At 41.0% G+C, this 21,600-nt stretch overlaps 1 protein-coding gene across 1 annotated transcript in view; it reads right to left on the bottom strand.

Moving 5' to 3' along the window:
* The window catches only part of LOC137324785 (calcineurin subunit B type 1), a 72,086-nt gene that overhangs the window by 46,499 nt on the left and 3,987 nt on the right, over positions 1–21,600 (bottom strand). Inside the window, exon 2 of the mRNA XM_067989483.1 lies at positions 6,247–6,286. Within this exon, the coding sequence (XP_067845584.1) occupies positions 6,247–6,286 (40 nt within the window). The remainder of the gene's footprint in view (positions 1–6,246; positions 6,287–21,600) is intronic.

Raw genomic sequence — 21,600 nt, 5'->3', positions numbered from 1 at the left:
AAATGGAAACTTTCCTACAGTTGCCAACCAAAACTGAATCTATATTAAAAATTAAGCTTGTTGATAGTTCAAGACTTTCATGGCAAAGTATGCAGTGATATTCAGCTAATCATTAGTGAATAGATTCATTAACATGCCAGAAATAAACCACCCATGTGAATTTGCCAAGTGTTAAGTGAAACTATGGGACTGTTTACATAATATTTAGTAACCATGGTTTTAAATCTTGTACCTTTATTGGTGAATGCATCTCTTTAGACAGACAAATTTCAAAACCAATTTAACTATAGTACAGAAATCCAGAATCTGCTACTGTGTGCAATCTGTAAATAAGCAAAAATTTAGAGCTGCAGAATTTAAAGCAAGCATTTTCTAATATGTTACAAGCTTCTCTACAGTTGAAAATAGTAGTTTTGGGTCTAATTTCTCATTGTCTTGTATACCGCTGCAAAATCCCCTTTGAGAGTCTCTGAGGGTGAAGAATCCCAAATTAGGTCATTCCCCTATCTGCAATCAGCCTTGCAGGGGTGCCCAAACTACAGCCCACGTGCAATATCCAGTCCAACAATCAATTCAGTATACAAACTCTCAGTTCTACTTGCAATTATATTTATGACTCAATGGTTTCTGATATTTGCATTTCATGGGCCTGGAGGCTTAGAAATGGTTGTTCTTGGTGCTATTGTTTCATTGGATAAATCCTAAATCAGAATATGGTTAGCATTCACAGCTTAAGATATTATGCACGCTAATGGGAATACTGCCAAACTTTGTATGTGGCATGCCGGATCCATGGTATGCGCCCAAGAGGCCCATGAACACAGAAAGCTGGGAAACTCCTGCTCTTCGTCCTGGATAGCTCGCTCATGTAATGATGACCAGAATGGTACCAAGTACCGAAGGCACTATTCTGATTCAGCACAATTTCTGCTGATTTAAATTAAAGTGCTTTGGTAATTAACTCTGTATCCTATTTGCTGTGTTTACCGACACTTCAGGGTCTTCTTTTTGGTCAAGTAAATGTCTGATACACATGGAAGTTGTGGAAATCCATCACCTTGTTTAAAAAGAGTTTCCAAGCCACGCTGCTGATAAATCCACACAAATAGTTTGCCCGATATGGAGTGTACAGTGAACAGTCTTTCTCCTCCCCACTCTCCCAGGGGGCACCCTAGTTCAGAGAGTTTAGCCATAAATTGGCAGCAGCCATGGCTTAGAGGCAAATTGTGTATTGCTGAAATTTAAATCAGCTACAATAATGCAGCTTACCAGTACCAGACCACTGGCAAGCTTCACACTGCTTATTCACTGCAGGTTCCACCTGTTGAAGGTGCCAAGCTTCAGTAAAAACTCCTTCCCTTTGCTGCAACCCAATTATAGTAGGTACCAAACCTGGACACATGAGCTTGTGTACTCATACCTAGTTCCAGGTAACAAATTCCAGCTGCTGTCGAACTAAGTCTCAGTTTCCTCATATATACAATGGACATTCACTTCCAATATATTGGAAAGATCTACACCAGGGTGGGTTGTAATATGCCAGCCACTTCGATGTTCTGCATGTCCAAATCTAATGCTACATAATCAAGCTTACTCATCACTAACTATTTGATCCAGGTCTTCGCATAAGGGCTTGCAGTGAGGCTAACTACCACCTGGTTGGGGGGGGGGGCCTTCAGTGACAGGTCAGGCACTCCCTCCCACAATTTGTCCATTGTCACAAATTCACCTCCCAGCTCAGTCCTCTGTCCTCACATGGCAGGGATTAGAATTGTATAGGTAGAGGTAAATTACCTGTCTCCAAGATAATGATTGGGAGTATTAAGCCAGACTCTTGCAAAATGTTTTTTTTGGGTTATACTTCCCTAATTCCATCACAGAAATATTCCCATTTTTGCGCTGGTTTTCCCTAAGGGAGTACAATCTGAAGGATATCCATAGCCAACTAGAACCAAAGTTCCATAAGCAACTCTTTTCTGGAAGTGTTGGGTCCATATCTAAGGGAACTCACGTTATTACTATTATCTCCTTGAACAGATCAAATGTAATATGGCATTAATTTAGTGCGCCAGTCAGTGCTACCATTCTTTAGGTAATGTGTCCTGTTCCCTCAGCACTGACCAACGTTTATGTGCAATCCAACCATGCTAATTCTCTTTTGTTTTTGTCTGCTTTGTTTGTCATATGGTAGCACCGTTGGCCAATTCTGTGCTCCCTAGATGGCCATACTGAGAACAAAGAATTTCACTTTCCATTCTCTCATTTGTACGCCTGAAGAGGGCAACCTAGTATTCATTTTTTTTTGGAGATTTATTACTTTGCTCAGTTTGCTTAGGCATCTCAAACTTGAACACACACAAAAAAAAATTAGACTGGTTGGTTTTGGTAACAGAATATTTGTGTGTTTAAACTAACCTACTCCTGCAGTGAGTTGGAAACTTTGCCCCACGGCCCAAAGAATTTCTAACTGGGGAAAGAAATTAGTAGTGGTGTAGGTACTAGGGTTTTATGCATTGTAGAGATGAGATAACATGCAGAACTACTCATCTTTAACAATGACTCTTTTACATGCATCCTTAGCATATGGTTCAAGTTGGGCTATACACTTTAAGGTATGTACAGGATGGGGAATGAAGAACAATCTGTCTTATGAGCATCTCCCCTGTAGAATTCAACCACCTCCTGGCTATCCAGTGCCTGGTCACTAATTTTGCTTCATTCTTTACAAAAAAAAGCATAAATGTTCAGACTTCAGAATCGCTTCATACAAGATACATGATAATTTAGGCTCAACAAGCATCTACTAGTGGAATTAACATCACTTTTCTGACTGGTAGATAAAATGAAGGGATAACAATATTTTGCAAGAAATGATACTGGGAAATAATTTTTGGTGGAAACTACAGGTAAGTCCAAAAGATTACCAACTCAATGCCAAATCAAATGTAACTGGTTTACAATAAGAGCTTGCTGTTCTCCAACACAGTGAGCCAAAACTAAAGTTAATAAAGCAACTTTCCTGATTCAAGAGGTTTAAACCATTATACATTAACTACTAATGAACTAAATTAAGACCCCAATTGGGAATTAGTGAAGGCCTCAATTAGGCACAATATTAACATGAATAGAACTGGGCTTTAAACAGACCAAAACACTGGAGGCATTCCAAACTCTCAGATGAGATAGAACTGACTTTGTAGAACATCATACAAACTTTTGCCATTTTGTGTTCTATTAGACACCATGCCGGAACCAATAGTCCTGCCCTTGCAGCAGTCACCTTTAATGAGTCAGACCAATAACAACACTGCGGAGTCCAGAAGTAATATTTGAATCCCCAACTGAGAGGAAACTGCCAGGAACCAAGGTTTGCAAAGCCAAATACAGAACAAAGATAATTTTCACTCCTACTCTTACATGGAACAGCAGGGAGTAAACAGAAGAAATGCACAGAAAAACAACTTGCATTTATACAGTGCCTTGGGGCCCTATTTCTCATCTACATGCTTCCCCTTGGCGACACCATCCAAAGACATGACATCAGGTTCCAGGTATAACTTGACGACACCCAGCTCTACTTCTTCACCACCTCTCTCGACCCTTCCACTGCCTCGTCACACCGCTTGTCCGACAACCAGTCCTGGAGGAGCCACAATTTTCCCAACGAAACATTGGGATGACCGAACCCATTGTCTTCGGCCGGGCCCCCTCCACAAACTTTGTTCCTTAGTCACTGATTTTATCCTCCTCCCTGGCCAATGTCTCAGGCTGAACCAGACTGTTCACAGCCTCGGTGTCCAATTTTGAACCTGAGCTAAGCTTCCAATCCCATACTCTCGCCATCACTTTCACCTCCGTAACATCATTCGTCTCTGCCCCGCCTCAGCTGATCTGCTGCTGAAACCCTCATCCATGCTTTTGTTACCTCTAGACTCAACTATTCCGATACTCTCCTGGCCAGCCTCACATCTTACATCAAATTCAGCCTCATCCAAAACTCTCCTGCCTGTATCATAACCCGCATCAAGTCCCGTTCACCCATCACCCCTGTGCTTGCGGAGCTACATTCCTGTCCACCAAAGCATCGATTTTAAAATTCTCAGCCTCATGTTCAAATCCCTCCATGGCCACACCCCTCTGTCTCCATAACCTCTCCCAGCCCTCCAAAAACTCTACATTCCTCCAATTCTGGCCTCTTGTGCATCCCCCCACTCCCTTCGCCCCATTATTGGCAACCCTGCCTTCAGCAGTCTAGGCCCCAGCAATAGAATTCCCTCCCTAAACCTCTCCACCCCTCTCTCCTCCTGTAAGACACTCCTTAAAACCTACTTCTTTGACCAAGCTTTTAGTCCTAATATCTTTTTCTTTGGCTCAGTGCCAATTTTTATCTGATTACATTCCTGTGAAGCACCTTAGGGCGTTTTCCTACATTTAAGGCGCTATATAAATGCAAGTTCTTGTTGGGGCATTGACCATTGGAGATCACACAGGATGCCCAAACGTTCCAACTTTTGAAAGACAAAATACCACGCCATGAGACCAACAACAGGCTAAAACCAAGTCAGATTTATTTACAGGTTGAATACATTGAGACTACAGCAAAAGAGCATACAGCACTTAAATATTTAGTCAACAAGGGTTTAAAATAGTGGATTTTTAGATCAAACAAAGAAATAAAAGCAACAGAAACTCTTTCTGCAATGGCAAGTTGTTGTAGTATTTGGCAGGCCTTTATGATGCAATATTGTACATGGATAAAAAATTTTCCAATCCATCCACAGGGTTCAGATCTCCAGCCAGTTTTAATGAGCAAAAAATTTATGCCATGGGAAATCTTTCCTGTTAGTCACTTCTTTGTGAAGTACACAAACCAAATTTAACATTAACTTTGAGGTGTTAATATTAGGAAACTGCCACTGCCTGCAAATATTTCTCTTAAATTGAGTTTCATACTTGTATTGGATTTTCCTCATGTTTCAGAATTCAGTAGGAACATAGGAACAGGAGTAGGCCATTCAGCCACTCAAGCCTGTTCCGCTATTCAATTAGATAATGGCTGAACTGTACCTTAGCTCCATTTACCCACAGGGTGCAGTAGAGTAGGGTTACCCACAGTAGCGTAGGGTTGTTTCCACCACGTCTGTCGACTTGTTACTTGCTACCACAAGTAGTTGAGGTGATTAGCATAGATGCATTTAAGCTAGATAAGCTAGATAAGTATGAGGGAGAAAGGAATAGAAGGTCATGCTGATAGGGTCAAATGAAGTAAGGTGGGAGAAGGCTTGTGTGGAGCATAAACAGTGTCATAGACCAGTTGGGCCGAATGGCCTGTTTCTGTGCTGTAATTATACGTAACCTACACCTGTTGATGTTTCAACTGAGCTGCTGCAACCAAACAACATTTTTTGAAGAAAGAACTTAATTTCTGAGCAAAGGCATAAACAAAAAAAAACCCATTCAGATATTTTTCATTGGGAGGGCGGTGTTTGAAAAGGACTTTAAAGGAGTAGAAGGGTGGTAGTGGGTAATGTTACATACTAAATTCTGAGAACTGATTTGTGCAAGCTTTCAAGCAAATTCAGCAATTTCACTGGTTGCGTATGCTTAGAATTAATGCTGAATCAGTCCTAATTTATAGTCCAACACATTTATTTTAAATTTCACAAGCTTTCGCAGGCTTCCTCCTTCCACACCATTCACCTGAGGAAGGAGGAAGCCTCCGAAAGCTTGTGAAATTTAAAATAAATTTGTTGGACTATAACTTGGTGTTGTAAAATTGTTTACAATTGTCAACCCCAGTTCATCACCAGCATCTCCACATCAGTCCTAATTTAAGTAATGAATGCCCTGATGGAAATGAAGTTCTCATTCATCAAATCAGCACCATTAGACAACTGCAATCCAGACAAGTTAAACTGCACAGAGAACCAAAAGATGCCAAAGAAAGTTTGTTGTATACAAACATATAAAAAGGAGCAGAAAAGACCTTCAGGCCCACCAATTAACCCATTCAATAATGTATACAACCCTCCCAAATTGCTGCTAATGCTAACACCTGGGGGAGGGGCAAAATTAGAATAATGGAAAAACCTCAAGAGATTCCTTCATAACGTTCCAGGGTAATCAAACAAGTTCCAGGTTATCGCTGATGCATCACTGCATGTACATATAAATGAAATGTCCCAAATAAATACATTTGTGAATAAAAACAAAACTTTTATCTGAAATAGATGAGGAAGAACTTACAGTGTGAGCACATTTCCAGGGGATAGCTCGCTTCATTTCCCTGAAATGAAAGAAGACAGTTCATAATTAAACCCAGAAATAAACAAGACTGTATTACAGAATAAATTTGTAACGGTTAAGGATTTATTTTCTAATCCACAATTTGAAATAACTTCACAGTAAACACTGCCCACTATGGAAACTTGGGACTTGTAAAGCACAAATAAAAAATTTATAACAGCTGCCATATCTGCTTATCCTCAACACTTAAGTACTTCACAACCACATACTCTTATATAACAAAAAATAACAAGCTTCGAGGCAAATCACCTTTTAGTACACTATGCTTCTGACCTTACAGCATTTTAAAAAAATCTCTTTCCCATCCTATTACTTCAATTCTTCACCTGACTATTTTTTGTTACACTGCTTCATGAATTAGGAACTAGAATGTTTACAAAATTATCACAGTAAGCCAATTGTAATGGGAAGCATCAGTGAACCTGCAACCAGTGCAGTGTAGCAAAATTTAAAACGGGTTTAACAAAAACAGTAGTTGTAATGGTTTGTTATGTTAGTATCCAAGATTAAAATCCACCAACACAGAAACTAGAATGCTCACTGCTGTTCTACAAATTGTATTTTAACCAGTGGGTCAGCAGATATAGTTAGATTACGCAGTTATGGCTTTAAAGTTTCATTGAAAGCGGCTCATCCTCTGCATGCAAACAGGGATTGGCATCCTACAGATTTCCTTAAGAATTGAGCCATTTTGGTTGTTATGCCAGTTGAACATGCGAAACAGGGTGAGGAATGACCATTGGGTCCATTAATATTCAAGCCATTCAACAGATCTTCCTGATTTATAGTAATGCCATCTCCTAGGAAAGGCAAAGGTGGCTGATTTCAAGAAAATCCTTCCCCAGTTCTGTAAAAGGTAGTAAAGCAAAATCCAGTAGACCACGATTGCCTGTGACATTCCACACACAGGAATTTGTCCCTTATTAAAAAAGGACTGTAGGGCATCTATACTTGCTAAATCTTCCATAGGCCATTCCAAGAATATTTACTATTACATAGTTACATAGCATTGACTGCACAGAAACAGACTATTCAGCCCAACAGGTGTATGCCTGTTCATCCTTTCCTGATAGTGCAAAAAGATTTACAAAGATGAGAGATTATAACTGTCTCCAGTGCCACTATATCCTTTTTGGAATGTGGAGACCAGAACTGAGAACAGTGTTCCAAGTGTGATCTAACTAAGATTCCACACGAGTCTAACATAACTTCTCTGCTTTTGAATTCAATTCCTCTAGAAATGAACCCTAATGCTTTGTTTGCATTTTTATGCCTGTGTTAGCCTGCATTGCTACTTTTATTGATTTATGAATCTGTACCCTTTGCTCCTCTACTCCATTTAGATTCTTATTTTCCAAGGAGTAGGTTGGCTCCTTATTCCCTCCTACCAAAAACGCACATCTTGCACTTATTTACATTGAAATTAATTTGCCATTTACACACCCATTCTGCAAGTTTGTTAACATCTTTTTGTATTTTGCCAGTCTTCTTCAGTATTAACTATAGCCCCCAATTTGATGTCATCTGCAAATTGATACTGTACTTCCAATTCCTGAATCCAAATCATTTATGTAAATGGTGAAAAACTGTGGTCCTAACAGTACTGATTTTTAACCTGATTCTCTGCTTACATATTTTACATGCATGTCCTCTAGTTTATAGCCAATTCCCAATATCTTGACCCTATCCATTGCATTATAATTTTAAAAAAATTCAGTCATATCTTAACTCTCATAGCCTGCCCTCATAACAGAGATCTGAATTTACTTACCATTGCTTTCCTCTATACCCAATCTATAACCTCAATATCCATAGTTAAATGTGGGAACCAAAACTGAACAATACTCCATATGCAAATGAATCCGAGCCTTATAAATAACCAAAGTATAGTCATCTTAGTTTTGCACTCTGATGACCTGGCAATACTCCATAGAATCCTATTTGCTTTTCCTGTTGCTACCTCAGTCTGATGTACAAGGTCTGAGCAGTGCTTAGAATCTTAGACAACAGGAGGTTGCACTGAAATCCAAGTGCAGCAATGAGAGCAATTTTACACACAGCTCAAGCAACTTTAGTTCAGACAATCAAGAGGCAGAGAACCAAGTGGCAAGACTTTCCATGTGGAGAATAAACTTATTTCAGACTATACCCACCACACTACTGCAGGTGGAATGCTGCATTTTACCTTGTACTGCTGCCACTGACAAGCAGCCCCAAGTTAATCAGTAATATGGTAAACTGTGCAACATTGCTACCTCTGGAAATGCCAAGATCCACTAAAGCAAAGATTTCATTACAACTCTGGATGTAGTAGCAATGATGTATCAAGATTCACTTTTGGCAGCAAAAACACAGTATGCCTCATCTGTGCCACTGTAATTTCAACATAACCATACATCCGCCAAACATGACAACAAATTTGTATGGTGCCTTTAATGTAGTAAAACGTCCCAAGGCACTTAACAGCTGCAACACAAATACAGCTGACCAGACTAGGGACCCCTCGTTCCTGACTGATCTATAAAATATTCCCATGGTATACCACATTTTTCTGGGTGTTGTCGAAAGTTAGTCTAAAAAAGTATAGGAATACTGAAACAGTTTTGCTATTGCCAAAATAACACATGGTCTATTGCACAGCTAGTTAGTATTCAGTTAATTTCTATTAAAAGATCACCACACGGCTCTAACCAATAGTCTGGATTATAAAACAAGTGATTAAGGAGCCAGTATACAAACAGTATAAGATTAACAGTTAAGATTAGATTATGGCAGTGATTTTCACAACAGAAAAAGCAGGAAATGAAAAAAAATGTTGACTACCTGGGAGGCACATGCGCAATTGAGCCCAACTAGAAGTCAAAATAGCATGTGACAAGAAGTCAAGCTGCACATTCTCACCTCAACACAGATAGGCCTCTGAAAAGAATAGGAATCATAGAAGTACAGGTATGGATACTTAAACTTAGGAAGGAACTACAAGATCTGCGATGTTATTTATACAACTATATTTATTTCTAACCCAATTGAATATAATGCAGAAACACAATTGGGTGAAACTGCAGCCTTTCGAGTGGTTGCATTACAACGGGATCTTTGTTAATCTATATTTAGGTGATTCAATGTTTAGATTACCTATTTAAGCCATTGAGAAAAGCTGACATTTGATCTTTATCTGCAACAGACATGCACACAATACACATGACTGAATTATGTGGATACTTCAACCAAACCTATACTCAGTTGGCAAGGTATATATATGAATTGTAAACAATTTTACAACACCAAGTTATAGTCCAACGATTTTTATTTGAAATCTACAAGCTTTCGGAGGCTTCCTCCTTCCTCAGGTAAAAGGAGGAAGCCTCCGAAAGCTTGTAGATTTCAAATAAAAATCGTTGGACTATAACTTGGTGTTGTAAAATTGTTTACAATTGTCAACCCCAGTCCATCACCGGCATCTCCACATCATCTATATATGAAGACATAGGAGGATCACAGTTGCAGGAAAGGAGAAAATAAAAAAAATATATACAGTTGAGCATAAACAAGGCAGAAAACCCAACTACAGGTAATGAAAGAATATGCGTTTATACATCACCTTTCACGTCCTCAGGAAGTGCCAAAACACTTTACAACCAATGGATTATTTTTGAAGCATGGTCACTGTTACGTAGGCAAATGCATCAAATATGCACGCAGCAAAATCCCCAAAACAGCAAATGAATGAATGATCGGATAATCTGTTTTGATGGTGTTGATTGAGGAAGCAATGTTGGCCAGGATATTGCTGCTCTTCAAATAGCGTGGTGGGATTTATTATATTCATCCGAGTGAACAACTGCAACATTGCAGTATTCACTCAGTGCTGCACTGATGTCAGCCTAGATTGTGTGCTTAAGTCCTGGAGTGGACCTTGAACCCACAACATTTTGGCTTAGGAGGTGAGTGTGCTACAACTGAGTCAAGCTGACATACCCCAAGTTGACTTGCAAGTTGGTGCAGTTCCTGGTGACATGGTCCTTTTGGGGGGGGGGGGGGGGGGGGAGGAAAGAGAGGAGGAGGAGGGGAGAAGAGAGAAAAAGAGAGACTGGATACCTCCTTCAAAAAGTAACAGCACAATGTCTGAGTCAATTAAATAGAGAGCAGCTTTCAATATAAATCTTACACCCATACAACAGAATATTTCAGACCACTCAACAAGCAATTGAGCATTCCAAGTCATTTGCTAGTTCAGCTGAAAGGTCATAAACCAGTCACAAGTCAACTCCAAAATCTAGTGATTAAGAAAAAGGGTATGTAGTTAATGAGAAAGCTGGCATATAATGAGTTCACCTTCAATTCATAGGAACGTAGTGGTGAACCAAAGACAGAATCTCTACGTTTTAAAAATGTAAACGTTCTTCTCAGTTTATAGTTTGATTAGTGAAACACATTAGCATTCAACTTAAAGGCACACTCAAAGACAAACACTGAAAACAACCCACAAAACTATAGCTAAAATGCAAGTCACAAATTGACCAGCTCTGCTGTTCTCACTGCACTAGGCACAAAAGGCCACATAGCATGGATAATAGTGAACAAATCTATAGCCACTTGGTACCTCAAAATAAAATGGTCACATTCTCTCTCACACAACCTTTACACTGGGAAACCAAACATCCTAAATTCACAAACCATAAAGATCTGTGTCAAGTCATGATTATGCACCAATTTCAAGTATATGAAAAAGGAAGGTTTTTTTTAAATGTCATTCATTGGGATGTGGGCGTCACTGGCAAGGCCAGCATTTATTGCCATCCCTAATTGCCCTTAACAAGGTGGTGGTAAGCTGCCTTCTTGAACCGTTGCAGTCCATGTGGTGAAGGTTCTCCCACAGTGCTGTTAGGTCGGGAGTTCCAGGATTTTGACCCAGCGACGATGAAGGAACGGCAATAATTTTCCAAGTCAGGATGGTGTGTGACTTGGAGGGGAACTTGGAGGTTGATGTTACAACAGCAAATAAGTCATACAATTTACATCACTAAAAACAAATACCAAACGGTCTGCAATTAAAAAAAAAGCCTAAAAAAAAGGATATCAAAATTTGGAACAAAGGTTTCTATATATTTAAAGCAGCTAGTGAGCTTATGCTCTTAATTACATTTTTCATACTAAGTGCTACAATTTTGTCCAGAAAAATGGTTCTTATGAACTGAAATCAGGCAGAACAAATTCAAACTGGATTATAAAGTAAACTATGACCAGTCCGCTACTTTTTTTTTAAAAAAGCACAAAAATAAAAAAGTTTGAGCATCAACGGTTGGAGATAAGCACCTGGGGAGATTTTTTTTTTAAAATTCGTTCATGGGACCACTTGGCTCCAGACCTCATTACAGCCATGGTCCAAACATGGACAAAAGAGCTGAATTCCAGAAGTGAGGTGAGAGTGACGGCCCTTGACATCAAGGCAGCATTTAACCGAGTGTGGCACCAAGGAGCCCCAGTAAAATTGAAGTCAATGGGAATCAGAGGGAAAACTCTCCAGTGGCTGGAGTCATACCTGGCACAAAGGAAGTTGGTAGTGGTTGTTGGAGGCCAATCATCTCAGCCCCAGGACATTGCTGCAGAAGTTCCTCAGGGCAGTGTCCTAAGCCCAACCATCTTCAGCTGCTTCCCTCCATCATAAGGTCAGAAATGGGGATGTGCGCCGATGATTGCAGTGTTCCGTTCCATTCGCAAGCCCTCAGATAATGAAGCAGTCCGTGTCCGCATGCAGCAAGACCTGGACAACATCCAGGCTTGGGCTCATAAGTGACAAGTAACATTCGCGCCAGAAAAGTGCAAGGCAATGACCATCTCCAACAAGAGAGAGTCTAACCACCTCCCCTTGACATTCAACGGCATTACCATCGCCAAATCCCCCAGTCAACATCCTGGGGATCAACATTGACCAGAAACTTAACTGGATCAGCCACATAAATACTGTGGCTATAAGAGCAGGTCAGAGGCTGAGTATTCTGCGGCAAGTGACTCACCTCCTGACTCCCCAAAGCCTTTCCACCATCTACATGGCACAAGTCAGGAGTGTGATGGAATACTCTCCACTTGCCTGGATGAGTGCAGCTCCAACACCACTCAAAAAGCTCAACACCATCCAGGACAAAGCAGCCCGCTTGATTGGCACTCCATCCACCACCCTAAACATTCACTCCCTTCACCACCGGCGCACTGTCGCTGCAGTGTGTACCGTCCACAGGATGCACTGCAGCAATTCACCAAGGCTTCTTCGACAGCACCTCCCAAACCCGCGACCTTTACCCCTAAAAGGACAAGGGCAGCAGGCACATTGGAACATCACCACCTGCACGTTCCCCTCCAAGGTCACACACCATCCCGATTTGGAAATATATCGCCGTTCCTTCAGCGTCGCTGGGTCAAAATCCTGGAACTCCCTACCTAACAGCACCGTGGGAGAACCTTCACCACACAGACTGCAGCGGTTCAACAAGGCGGCTCACCACCACCTTCTCAAGGGCAATTAGGGATGGGCAATAAATGCTGGCCTTGCCAGCGATGCCCACATCCCATGAACAAATATTTTAAAAAAGTAAAATGTGGGCGTCCACATTGTCCAGGTCTTGCTGCATGCAAGCTCGGGCTGTTTCATTATTTGAGGGGTTGCGAATGCAACTGAACACTGTGCAATCATCAGCGAACATCCCCATTTCTGACCTTATGATGGAGGGAAGGTCATTGATGAAGCAGCTGAAGATGGTTGGGTCTAGGACACTGCTCTGAGGATCTTCTACAGCAATGTCCTAGGGCCAAAATGATTGGCCTCCAACAACCACTACCATCTTCCTTTGTGCTAGGTATGACTCCAGCTACTGGAGAGTTTTCCCCGATTCCCATTGACTTCAATTTTACTAGAGCTTCTTGGTGCCACACTCGGACAAATGCTGCCTTGATGTCAAGGGCAGTTACGCTCACCTCACCTCTGGAATTCAGCTCTTTTGACCATGCTTGGATCAAGGCTGTAATGAGGTCTGGAGCAGAGTGGTCCTGGCGGAACCCAAACTGAGCATCGGTGAGCAGGTTATTGGCGAGTAAGAGGCACTTGATAGCACTGTCAACGACACCTTCCATCACTTTGCTGATGATTGAGAGTGGACTGATAGGGCGGTAATTGGCCAGATTGGATTTGTCCTGCTTTTTGTGGACAGGACATACCAGGGCAATTTTCCACATTGTCGGGTAGATGCCAGTGTTGTACTTATACTGGAACAGCTTGGCTAGAGGCGCGGCTAGTTCTGGAGCACAAGACTTCAGCACTACAGCCGGGATGTTGTCGGGGCCCATAGCCTTTGCTGTATCCAGTGCACTCAGCCGCTTCTTGATATCACGTGGAGTGAATCGAATTGGCTGAAGATTGGCTTCTGTGATGGTGGGGATATCAGGAGGAGGCCGAGATGGATCATCCACTCGGCACTTCTGGCTGAAGATGGATACAAACGCTTCAGCCTTGTCTTTTGCACTCACATGCTGGACTCCACCATCATTGGAGTATGGGGATGTTTACAGAGCCTCCGCCTCCAGTTAGTTGTTTAATTGTCCACCACCATTCACAACTGGACATGCCAGGACTGCAGAGCTTTGATTTGATCCGTTGGTTGTGGAATCGCGTAGCTCTGTCTATGGAATGTTGCTTCTGCTGTTTAGCATACATGTAGTTCCGAGTTGTAGCTTCACCAGGTTGGCACCTCATTTTTAGGTACACCTGATGCTGCTCCTGGCATGCTCTTCTACACTCCTCATTGCACCAGAGTTGATCCCCTGGCTTGTTGGTCATGGTAGAGTGAGGAATATGCCGGGCCATGAGGTTACAGATTGTGCTGGAATACAATTCTGCTGCTGCTGATGGCCCACAGCGCCTCATGGATGCCCAGTTTTGAGCTGCTAGATATTATCTGAATTGATCCCATTTAGCACGGAGATAGCGCCATACAACACGTTGGATGGTATCCTCAGTGCAAAGACAGGACTTCATCCCCACGAGGACTCTGCGGTGGTCACTCCTACCAATACTGTCATGGACAGATGCATCTGCGACAGGTAGATTGGTGAGGAAGAGGTCAAGTCGGTTTTTCCCTCGTGTTGGTTCTCTCACCGCCTGCCGCAGACCCAGTATGGCAGCTATGTTCTTCAGGACTTGGCCAGCTCGGTCAGTAGTGGTGTTACTAAGCCACTTTTGGTGATGGACATTGAAGTCCCCCACCCAGGGTACATGCTGTGCCCTTGCTACCCTCAGTGCTTCCTCTAAGTGGTGCTCAACATGGAGGAGGACTGATTCATCAGCTGAGGGAGGACGGTGGGTGGTAATCAGCAGGTTTCCTTGCCCATGTTTGACAGGACTCCCAGGGCCACTCCCTCCTGACTGTATATCACTGTACCGCCACCTCTGCAAGAAGTGACGCAGCTGAGGGATATAATAATGAAACTAATTTTAAACAGTTTAAAAGCAGTACTTAATTGGTCACATTAATATTTCAATTCCACCAGTATAACATTTAAAGGAATACTCCTTGACACAGCCCAATTGCTCCATTTTTCAGCATTTGTCTGGAGGTTTAAAAATGCAAGGGTTGGACTCAATCAGGACTCTTATTTTTCCATACTTCTAGGACTAGGCGCACAACACCAATCCACCAGTCTGTCCTCACTCCCAGCCATAGTCTTGCCATCATATCAGACCTGCCCACCTCCAAACCCACTACCATCTCCCTTGAAAATAAATTTCAACAGCTTCACCAACACGCACATACTAACCCCCAACTACCTCTCGCTTGGCCCTCCACCTGCAACAATAACACTACTGATCTGATCAACAGCTTCCTTGGTTTTGATTTGACACTGTGATGTTGTTCAAGTGTCCTACCCCGGTAGTTCCCAGCTTCATAACCTCAAGTCTGAGGGCTACTCTATATCTTCCCTTTAACTCAACCTCAAGTTCTCCAAACTCATCTCTTACACAACACCCAACTCCCACAATCCCCTCCACATCCTTATCACTCAATTAACATTTTTACCCCAACGCAAACTGGCACCATTTCTTTCCCCTTCCAAACCCTTCCTTAAAAAAGGCCATCCTCCCCCCAATCTCTAAGCCGCCATCAGTTTCTACGGTCCTTGAAAGTGGCTTCGGTCTTCCCAACGTTGAGCTGGAAGAAACTGCGAATCATCCAAGTCAACATACTCCAAGGTTCCGTCCTTGGTCCCATCTTTCCCTCATCTTTATGTTGCCCTGGACCATATTATCTTTACACATGGAATCAGTTTCCATACGTATGCTGATGACACCCAGTTATATTTTACACCACCACAACCATCTGTGCTTTGCTAGATTGTTTGTCTGACGAAGTCATGGATGAGCCAGAATTTATTCCAAGTGAACATCAGTAAACCATCCAAAAATTCCAGACCCTTGGCACCAACCAATATCCCTCCCAAGGTGCTCTCTCAAGCCAAGGATGTGGTGATGTCACTCAAATCCCATATTCTAGCCATCTCCGAAACAATCTACTTCTGCAACATTGTCCACCTCTATTTTTCCTTAACCCAGACTCAGCTCTGATGTCCTCTCTGGTCCCCCAAAGGTTCACATCCTGTCCTCAAATAAATCCTGCTCACCTACTGCAAATTAATTGACGCCGTATCTCCCAAAAGAGTGAATTCAAAATCCCTGTCCTCATTTACAAGTCCCTTCACTCCCCATTTCTACAACTCCAGCTTTATACACCATCTACGCCCTGATTTCCAATTTTAAAAACAAATATGTCATACTGAACATTAGTTTAAGATCTAGTTTCTAATCTTTTCAAGTGACCTGTAGGCAGATTTGTATTTTAAGACTCAATTGCCATATTATATGAAGGGTTTCAATTTGGATCACATCCAAAATGAAAGGGTAATCCAGAGATCCAAATAATCAGTGTACATTAACTCTGATTGGATTACAGCCAAATAATCACACTCTGCAGGTACACACATTTTGATCCATACTGAAACCGAAAAACAGACTGGCGTCTGGCTATGCCCTACTCCCAAATCCATTTAAGATTTAAAATTGCCCAATGGAAAGCTACCCAAACATGTTTGAGTTTTCAAACTCAATAGCTGAGCAGAAGCGGAGAAAATTAATGTAGAAAACCATGTGGAAATGTTCAGCCAGCACTACAAAACCAATACAAAGTACAGCTTCCATATGCTCTTCATTCAAATATCAAAACAATTTTAATAACACAAGTCACCCTTTGTTTGAATTTTTAAAACATATTTCCACACCACCCAAGTTGATTAAAGTTCAAATATCCCACACAAATCTACAGTAGCTGAAGTCAACATCAAGTATTTGACCAAATTAAATTGCATTTCTGAACATAGCAGTTACAGCATCACCAGATTTACCAATTCAAGCCATGTAGGTGTGTACTAGGAAATGAAATGAAAAATCCTAATACACAATCACACAAGTTGAATACTTCGTAAAACTAAGTGCTGTTCAGTGTTTATAGTAAACAATAAGAAATACATAGCAATGTTTTGTCCCATCTAGCCTACTTTTCCAAACCTCCCATTAGTTTAAATAGCATGATTCAGTAACTCATAGCCCTGTATTCCCTTTCCTATTAGGAATTCATCCAGTCCTTTAAAAAAAAAATCTGCCAGTATCTTCACGTTCCACAATTCTGATCCTCCTGGGGAAAAAAACCGGTTTAAATTCCCTATTTCCTTTTGACACCCTTAACTTTAGATTGTCTGGAGTGCTCAAATCCTGTGTCCAATGGAAGAACTTTCCTGGATATAAATTCTCCATACCCAGGAAAATCTTAACAACTCTATGAAGTCCCCCTCATTTTCACTATACAATACTCCAGATAAGACTTCGCCGAATTGCAACAACCCCTCCCCTCCTTAGACTTGTAAATCAATGAGAGCAAACTTTTTTTTTGGTGTGGGGGTGGCAGGGAGAACAATCTCAGCCAGATTTCAGATGCTTTAACAGCCTAAACAAGAGGAGCCCTATGCAAGCGTTGGTCACGTCTCATTACCTCACTATAGGGCCCAACAGTAATGGCAAGAACCACTCGTCAACGGTGTAAAGATATTAACATTAAAGCTAGCTGAAGTGCTGCATTGGAATAGATGCCAACTACAAATAGCATTAACTATAGTATTGTGCTGGCACTAAGATTTCAGTAAATGGTACTGGTGCGGGAGTGACATTTTCAAGCGATGTCTCCCTGAACTATATGAAGCACCCAACAGTACAATTATAGATTTTGTCCTTCTGAACCAGGGTTGTGTCTGAAGAAAGCATTTTGGCCTAGATATATACACACTAGAGTGAAGTATTCAGAAGAATAAGCTTATTCTTTGAGAAAAGGAGTTTATTAAAACAAAGCAGATTAGCAAGAAAAGCACTGAATGGCTTCACTGTGGACACAGCAGGGTAAGTTCTATCTAAAATACATTGAAATATACTCACACTATATGTTAATTACATTCTTATCTTCATTAACTACCAATTTTTCGGCATGGTGGGAAAAAAAGGAAGAGAGCACGGCAATGTAGCTCAGGGTCCCGAGTGAGAAATAGGGATGAGAAGCCGCTCAGGTCGCATCTACAATCAAACTGTACATGATTTGCATGTAAAGATAGAGGTTTCATACTGAGATGATGAATATTAATTCTCGTAAACAAGTCTGTTGTCATCACTGCATCAAAGGGAACTTTCTTCAGTTACACATCCACATCAAAGGCCCAAATGGGAAGTCGCCCATTCCAGTGGACATAAAATAACGCACCCTTGCTCATAAAATTCACAGATCACTCAGCTTAATTATACGTCAAATGACCAGTAGAATTAACAGAACAACTATTATGGAGAGCGAACAAGTTTCTCAGAATTCAACAGCTAAATCTTGGTAGCCTACTTGGTGACTTCAGTCCTTGGCTATTTTATTGTCAAAAAAACATGTACCTTTAATTCTCCATGTCTGCTCAGTTCCAAGATAGTAGGCCTGACAAATGGATAGAATGATATTTAACCTTTTCAAAGAACTTAACCAATCATTCTAAAAAACATCTGAAGAATTGAACAATCTGGGTTCCTGACTTACAGCCAGCAATAGATGAGCATCCTCACAAAAGTACAAACAAAACACCCAAAAAGGTGCACAATTGAAAAAAATTGAAGTCTCACTTGTTATGTACATGAATCTCTTACAACTATCCCCTAACCACTATCTCTTACTCTAGATACAATGGACAACAGCACAAACTGCCAGCGTCACACATACCCAAACTATTGCATTCCAATCAATCCAAATTGAGAAAGTGGCAATGTGCATCAGCCTTGCTAAGTATCTGAAAAATATTTGCAAGTGCACCAAGTACTTCAAGATAAGAATACAATATATTTGGCTTAATTAGTAAATGTGTCATCAGTGTTGAATTAAGCCATGCAAAGAAAGGTCCCAGGGTCAAACCCTGATTTGTGCCTAGCTAGCAGATCTCACCTGGGACAGCAAGAGTTACTACAGTTAGCCTCAGTCACCCTGTCCTGGGAGGTGGGGAGAAAGAGAAAATCTGCCAGGCTTCTTGTTCGTTATCTGCATTAAGTTTAGCACCCACCCCCCATTCACCACCACTACCATTTGAAAGTGCACATGGACAGAGAGCAGAATCAGTTTTGTCTGTGTTCCTTCCAGCCATCTATTGAATAGCCCGCTGACATTTGAAAGTTGTCACTTGGGCAAGGTAGCCCAGTGAGCAGCAGGCACCTGCAGAACCATGTCTCAGTAAGTCAACTCCTCTAGAAGCCATGGGGAAATAAAGTTTATTTTTGGTATGTTTACTCTTAATGTCCCTATGCAAAAACTTAAGTATGCACTCATTTTCTATTCCTTAAAGTTAGAAAAGGTATGGAAAAAACACACATTTTCAAGAAGTAGGGGCAAAATTGCATGTTCACAGTTCATAACTGCCAGCATATACATATTCCTGTTTTTGAGAGCCATATGGATAACAAATATTTAAAGTCAATTTTTTTTTTAAAAAGTCTGTTTCAAAAAATACTAAAACTCATTCTGCAATCATCTTCAAAATCTTTATACAGCTTCCCCCACTGCAGTGAATTATCCCTCTCCTTAAAGCCCCTTTCCAAATAATTTAAGTCTTAAAATTATTTTCTCACTCCACTACTCCAGGTGTACAAAACTAGCATAACAGCCTATTTTGTTATCCTGTGTAGCACACGACAGTCAATTTCTGTATGACTGCCAGTCACTCAGTATATTGTTTACACAGTTTTCCATAATGTACAATCAAGCACTTAAAACTCCAGTACCTGTTCAGAACAAAAAACTAGAAAGGTTTGCCAAATAAACAATGGTGGTACTTTAAATTCTACTGAGATTTCTGCCTACGTTGAAAAACAAATCCAGAGTTCAATTTATCCCAATACTATTCCATAACATTTTCTGACCTTCAAATTTCAATTGCCAAATTCACACGAGTTAGTTAGGCTTCTTTGCAAACCCCAATGTAGACTCAGGAGGAATGTATATGTATTCTTTATTACACTAATTAACATCTTGTAGCAGCTGGACTCATCATGGAAAGCAAAAGAAACTGCAAAGGCTGGAAATCTGAACTAAGAACAGAAAATGCTGGAAACACTCAGTCAGTTAGCATCTAAGGAGGGAACAGACAAGTTAACATTTCAGGTTCAGATGAACGGTCTACACCTCAAATGATAACTTGTCAGTTCTCTCCACATAAGTAACTACCCTGCTGAGTGCTTCCAGCATTTTGAGAATATGGTAGCCTGCATCGGCTACATCATAGAAGCCAATTAGAGTGTTTTTTTTTAAAACCACTTTTACATCGGTATGGTTTTCGTCACATCCAGCACAATTCCAGACTCTTAGCTAATGTACATTTGTAACAATACCAACTCCTAGCTTATAAGTGATGATTTTACATTAGTTAGCAGGGCTATGAAGAAAATGCTGCAGTGGGTGGGAGGAAAAGGAGAGAAAAAGGGAATAAGAACTTTAAAAAAGCACCAATAGCCTGTCTAAAATTTTCTTTAAAAAAATATATATTTCACCGTGACCTGACTTTCTAATCCAACGGTAGCATAATTTAAACATTAGCGTCAATAGTTTTAATAGATATCCATTCACTACTAGATAGCAGGTCCAGTCAGCACAGATAATAATGGCAAATGGGATTGCACGATTTAGGATACTGTAGTGTAAAATCAAACTAAAGCTGCAGCAGCCCTCTTCTTAATGTCCATTGATTAATAATTTGTAATATTAATCAATGCCCACATTTCACATACCTGTTCCCTCTATTTGGAGGGAAGCCTTGGCTCAGTGTTAGCATGCTTACCTCAGAGTCAGCAGGTCATGGGTTCAAGCCCCACTACAGCACTTGAGCACATAAAATAGAGGATGGCACTTCAGTATAGTACTGAGGAAATGCTGCACTGTCGGAGGTGCCTTCTTTTGGATGGGACATTAAACAGAGGTCCCTCCAGCCCTCTCAGGTGGGCATAAAAGATCGCATGGCACTATTTGAAGAACAGGGGAGCTCTCCTGGTGTCCTGGCAAATATTTATCCCCCAGCCATCATTAAAACGGATTATCCGGTCATGTATCTACTTGCTGCTTGTAGGAACTTGCTGTGCGCAAGGTTTCCCGACATTACAACAGTGAACACTTCAAAAAGTACTTAATTGGCTGCAAACGTTCTGAAACATCTTGAGGTTTCGAAAGACACTACATAAATGCAAGACCTCAGACAAATTTTCAACTGCTCAGTTAGCTAAATTAACCTAATAGCTACCTAGTAGGAAGAATTGCAGAATCGCAAAATGCAGGCAGAGTTATCCTTTTTCCAGTAATGGATGTGTCAATTATATAAATTCACCAACAAGTACTCTCCAGAGCGCTCTGCCAAAAACAATGTATACATAACTCAAGTCTATACCATTTTTCGGAAACTCTAGATCACACTGTCTGACCACACCAAATTTGGAAACGAAAGCAGCTCACACCACATGCGTGACTAATTAAATCATTACGTTAATTTGTTTGCCATCTTAGCAATGTACAGTGGTGAAATGATCCAGTGTGCTTGTCTCACAACAACTTGCATTTCTTAGCACCTTTAATATAGAAAATCATCCCAAGGACTTCGGAGACATAATCAGACAAAAATGGACACTGAGGTGGGTGGGGG

The sequence above is a fragment of the Heptranchias perlo genome, chromosome 8, assembly GCF_035084215.1.
Source record: "Heptranchias perlo isolate sHepPer1 chromosome 8, sHepPer1.hap1, whole genome shotgun sequence".
NCBI lineage: Eukaryota > Metazoa > Chordata > Chondrichthyes > Hexanchiformes > Hexanchidae > Heptranchias > Heptranchias perlo.
This window is presented reverse-complemented; position numbering and strand designations above follow the sequence as displayed.